The 5,801-nt window shown below is 39.6% G+C and overlaps 1 protein-coding gene and 1 pseudogene across 1 annotated transcript in view; one reads left to right on the top strand and one right to left on the bottom strand.

The window, feature by feature from the left end:
- LOC107153010 overlaps positions 1-3,374 on the bottom strand; it is an 8,989-nt pseudogene extending 5,615 nt beyond the window's left edge.
- Dock11 (dedicator of cytokinesis 11) overlaps positions 1-5,801 on the top strand; it is a 142,900-nt gene that overhangs the window by 117,546 nt on the left and 19,553 nt on the right. Inside the window, exon 43 of the mRNA XM_048797110.1 lies at positions 3,458-3,564. Coding sequence (XP_048653067.1) covers positions 3,458-3,564 — 107 coding nt within the window. The remainder of the gene's footprint in view (positions 1-3,457; positions 3,565-5,801) is intronic.

The raw sequence follows: 5,801 nt of genomic DNA, 5'->3' as shown, positions 1-5,801 counted from the left end.
CCTCCCCTCCCCCCCTCTCCCCTAATGGAACCACCGACTAATACCCATGTATTTCTCCCTTCTTTTAAATTTGATTGTATTGTTTCTTCTTAGTTAAACATGACAGTAGAATCCATTTTGATGCAATTACAGAAGTATAGGATATATATTATTCCAATTGGGACCCCATTCTTGTAGGTGGGCATAATGATGGGATTCACTTAGGTATTTTCATATATGTTCATAGGAAAATTATGTTAGATTTATTCTACTGTATTTCCTATTCCTATCCCCCTCCCTTCCTTTCATTTCCCTTTTGTGTAATCCACTGACCTTCTCTTCTTCCCCCTCCCTGCTTTATTGTGGTTTATTTCTAGCAAAAACATCCAACCTTTGTTTTTTCGGGATTAGCTTATTTCACTTAGCATGATAGTCTCCATGTCCATCCATTTACTGGCAATGTCCTAAAGTCATTCTTTTTTAAGGCTGTATTTCTCCCTTCTTAAAAAGTGTACTTCAAAATAACCCTGGGCATCAGGCTTGGTGGCACACACCTGTAGCCCCAGCTACTCAGGAACCTGAGGCAGGAAGATTGCTTGAGCCCAGTAGTTATAGAGATCAGACTGGCCAACATAGTGATACCTCCATCTCAAAAATACAATAGTAGCCCAATCTTCACCCATGAGGCATCCATCTCTCTCACAGAAGTGTGATATTTAATTAATAATCATATTCTACCAAGCATCTTACCTAGAAGATATATGTCTAGTTAGATTTAATTTACACAAGAAGAATTGGCAAATTCCAAGCCCTGATAGCATTATCTTTTTTCTACCAGAATTCTGAAAAATAACTTCATCATAAGGTCTGATTTTTTTTTCTTCCTGGTACTAGAGATTAACTTAATTAAGATGAACTTAACCCCTGGTTAAGTACCCAGGGGCCCTTAACCACTGAGCCACATCCCTAGCCATTTTAAATTTTTTTAATTTGATTTCTTACAGTCTTGCTAAGTTGCTAAGGCTGGCTTCAAACCTGTGATCCTCTTGCCTCAGCCTCAGAGCTCTGGGATCACAGGAGTGTGCCACCATACCCAGCTGAGGTCTGGCTTTCTTGAACCTTTTTTTCTTCCTCAACATCTACTCTCAGGGAGATAACCAGATACTTGAGTTGAGAGTAAAGGTCATTATTTCTAAGCATTGCTTCTAAAGAGATTGTAGGATGGTAGATTAAAACAGCCCTTTGTTCATCCACTGTCAGAAGGAAACTTTTTCAGGTACCAACAGAAGTATGGTATAAGAAGTCTGAATTTTCAAAAAAAAAAAAAAAAAAAAGAAGAAGAAGAAGTCTGAATTTTCCTTGAACTCTAAAGTTAGAGCCATCTTATATGGGGGTAAATGTAGCCAGAGCAGAATTATTTGGACCAGAATCTATAAGGCAACCACATAGACTTCAACTCCTAAACTCTTTCTTGGCCATAAGAGTTGGTCCACAATCCTACAGCAGTTCTTATCAGCTTGGGCTCACTTCTTAATTTCCAGGGATCCAGGTGACAGCAATTATTTTATTCCATCTTGGGGAAATAAGTTTACTTATTGGTAGGCTTTGTTGATCATATTAATCCATTATGTATTTTTTATGTGAAATGCTCTGTTCTGAACACTTTACATTTCTTTAATTCTCATAAAGTAGCTATTAATCCTGTTTCACAGGTGATGCAACATTTTACAATCCCAGGGAGATATACTTCTCCAAAATCGTAGTTAGTGGTAGAACTAGATCAAACACACACACACACACACACACACACACACCCCTCCTTTATTTATTTATTTTTATATGGTGCTAAGGATTGAATCCAGTGCCTCACATGTGCTAGGCAAGTGCTCTACCACTGAGCCCCAGTGCCAAGCCCCTAGAACTAACTTTTAACTCCAAAAACCTATTGCTCTTTGAATATCCCACCATGTGTCTCCCAAGAATGCTACATCCTTGTGTCCCTGCCATCTGTTTCATTTCCTACCTCTCTTACAAGTTCTAAACTAGGCCTCCTCCAAGAACTGACTTCCTTTTCCAGTTCTCAGTGAAATTAGGCCCTAGAGATGATTACCAGAAATCATTCAGTGGTCACCTGAAAAGTACCTTCCCCCTTGTTTAGATGATGTACCACAAATGTTCATAGAATCAAAGTTTTAATAAAAATTTTAAAATCACACTAGGGGAACATCCATACTAGCCATTGAAGGTGGTACATAGAGTTCACACAGTGATGCAGGCCTGTAATCTCAGCCTCTCTGAAGACTGAGGCATGAGGATTCCATGTTTGAGGCTAACCAGGTTGTGGCTAACCTCAAGCATCTTAGTGAGCTTCCCAGCAACCAAGCAAGACCCTGTCTCAAAATATAAAGGGAATATAGCTCAGTTTTAGAGAACCCCTGATTTCAATCCCCAGTACTTACCCCCTGAAAAAGAACATGGTGCATAGTCAAGAATAAATTTTAAGTAATTTGGGCCCATTTTTTATTAGAATATATAATAGCTGGAAATAATTTATAAAATTCTTTGTGATTAGAACTTGTATTTATGACTTTTAAAAAATATTTTTTAAAGGTGTCGATGAACATAGTATCTTTATTTCATTTATTTATTTTTATGTGTTGCTGAGAATTGAAGTCAGTGTCACATATATGCGAGGCAAGTGCTCTGCTGCTGAGCCACAACCCCAGCCCCTGTATTTATGACTTTGCTCCTTCCCCAAACATCTGTTTACATAAAAATAGTCAATCTTTATAAGTCTCTGTTATTCACCAAAAATTTTTATTAATACATATTTATTTGTTTTCCCTTTGTGAAACCCTAAACCAACCATTTTCCCCAGCTGGGGAGGTAAAGAAAAAGGAACATACAGGGAAGATGAGACATGGGAGAAAGAATGGGAGGTGGAGACCACTCCTTCACATGACAAAAGAGGATGAGAAAGGCCACTATTGGGCAAAAGAGTCCCTTGGCCTCAGAGAATAAAGCCTATGATGGCATAGGAGAAGAACTGTAGCTTCGTAGAAGGATTCTGAACATAAGCAATGATGAGGCTCGCAAACAGTTCCAATCCCAGCCCCAGGGCCACCTCAACTGTGGCAGCTCAGACCCAGTAAACTTGGCTGTTGCATCAGTGTTCCTTGAAATGATGCTGATTTGTAATCTGTGACTAGGGATAAGTGAGGTCAGGGGACGTGGGACTGGCAAGCTGCTGAGGCTCTCATGTGTCAGTGTCTCTGGTCAGTTCAGCACCACTGCAGTTAGTGGTCTGCTCAGTAGCTGAGAAATGCTTCTGACCAAGGAGGGGATGGAGAGGAACTTGGAGCAGGTGTACATTTTCAGGGGTGAGGGGCTGTGGCAGGAGAGCTACTCCCAGTACAGAGAAGATGGCACCAAACCCATTTTTTATAAATGTACTCATTGCTTCCCCCCCCCCCCACAGAATTGTTCCCTAATGGATGTTCAGCCTTCAAGAAAATTACTCCCAATATAGATGAAGAAGGAGCAATGAAAGAAGATGCTGGGATGATGGATGTCCATTATAGTGAAGTAAGACCCCTATGGCCTGCATTGCCAGTTATATAAATTTAATTTCTTAAAATGTATTTATATTAAAAAATTATTACAGCGAACTTTCATTGAAGGTAATTAAGGACTAATGATCTTTGAATATCAAACCTGCCTAGGCAGAGTGGTTCCTATTTGGAATGTAGAGCCTCATCTCTGGAACTGCTCACATTATTGAGTTTAGAAATGCAACACTACCATCCTTAAATCACCATTCCAGTAGCCATATCAGAGTCAACATACAGGGAAATCGCCACAAAAAAATAGATTTAACACTATTCTTTTACTTCAACAGAGCAAAGCATGCATTAAAGTATTTAAGAATGCAAATGCCCTGTTCTATAATTCAGATGAATAGAGAAAAGCTTCAGCTGTCAATCAGCCAACAAAGATTTATTGAGCCCTGACTTGTGCTTAAGACTCAGGATATAGTGATAAAAGGGCTGTAAAATAAATATGGATGGTCCCTGACCTCAAAGGTCTACTGAAGTGATAATATACCTACACAAAATGCAAAAAAGCAAAATAGTGCCATTTGAATAATATAGACAATATGTGGCATGCAAAGTGACAGGTGAGACAGATGCCTTTAAACTGAGGTGGAACAGACATATTAATGAGAATGGGGTTTGAAGGATGATGACAATCTGAAGGCATTCTAATAGAGGAGAATAGCAGGAACAAAAGGTAAGAGGTAGAAATGCATGAGGCACAGTGAGTGAATCCTTTTTGTACAAAACCATTGGGTTCACAGAGAGAAGAGTCGTAATCAAGGCCAAATTTTGAGAAGTTTTGAAAGTTTAGGATTTATTCAAAGATTTTCTTAAAATTTTTATTTGTTGTTTTTAGTTATGCATGACAGTAGAATCTATTTTGATATATTTATACAACCATGGAATATATCTTATTCTAATTAGGATCCAAGTCTTGTGCCTGTACATGATGTTACTCTCAAAGATTTTTGAGCTGAATAGTGACAAGATGAAAGCAAGTAGAGAAAGTTAATTTGGTGGTAATGTAGGAGTTGTATCAAGGCAGATGGATAGGGGCTGGAAGCATAGGCTAGAAGGAAGACTGCCATCATTGTTCAGAGGTGAGGCAGTTTGGGCCTAAACCAGAATAGTGAAAGATACAAGAACTACCCTGGAAAGGAAAGAAGGAAGGCTTGCTAGATATGGGAAGTGAAGAGTTGAAACTAGCTCTAAGAAGTGTGGATATAAGGAAAAAAGATAGATGGCTTTGAAGGGAAAATGATGAAAACTATTTTAGATCCGAGTTGAACTTGAAGTGAAAGGTTATAAAAGTGGAAATGATCGTGAGGTTATTAGAAATGCAGAACTGAATCGAGAGAGAGAGAGAGAGAGAGAGAGAGATATCAGGGTTAGAAATAAACATTTGGAAGTCATATCCTTGGAAGAACCAAAACAGGGTGAGTATAGGACATAACATGGCAAGTGAAGACCAGAAAACCAAGGACTGAACCATGGGGAAAAGTGCACAGTTAAAGAGTGGGAACATGAAAAAAGGAAAAGCACAGAGACTAAAGGGGTTAGGGTTAGGGTTAGGGTTAGGGTTTTCTTAAGAAATATAAGCAAATGGGGCTGCAGCTTTAGCTCAGTGGTATAGAGTGCCTGCCTGGTACATGTCAGGCACTGGGTTCAATCCTTAGCACCACATAAAAATAAACAAATAAAGGTATTGTGTCCATCTACAACTAAAAAAATATTTTAAAAAATAAAAAGAAATATAAGCAATCAAGGGGCTAGGGGATGTAGCTTGATGGTAGAGTTCTTGTCTAGCATGCACAAAGCCTTGATTTCAGTCCCCAGTACTGCAAAGAGAGAGACAGACAGAAAAAGAAAAGGAAATATAAGCCATCAGGGGAGTTATAAGCTGCAGGTAAGTTTAAACTATAATACACTTATTTTGTTGTTCCCAATTCTAAGATAAAAGTGTTTACTCTTTAAGTTTTTAAGTAGATGTTTTTTAACAAAGAGCATAGAAGGTTTCTTCTGTTCCTTGTTTCCCGAGTTCTCTTTAATATCATGAATGGGACCCACAGAGCAGGCCCAGCGGCCTGCTGAGGGGCAGAGCCGCCCCCCACCCCCCGCGCCTGCCAGGTAGGCGGAATGGTGACCACCGGCAGAAAAGGCCCAGTAGCCCCCGGCGGGACAGAGCTTCCAATCACTCCTGCAAGGTAGGCGGGCCTGCGACCCACC

The sequence above is a fragment of the Marmota marmota genome, unplaced genomic scaffold (genome assembly GCF_001458135.2).
Source record: "Marmota marmota marmota unplaced genomic scaffold, marMar, whole genome shotgun sequence".
NCBI classification, from domain to species: domain Eukaryota; kingdom Metazoa; phylum Chordata; class Mammalia; order Rodentia; family Sciuridae; genus Marmota; species Marmota marmota.
Note: the sequence above shows the minus strand (reverse complement) of the source record. Positions and strands in the feature narration are given on the sequence as shown.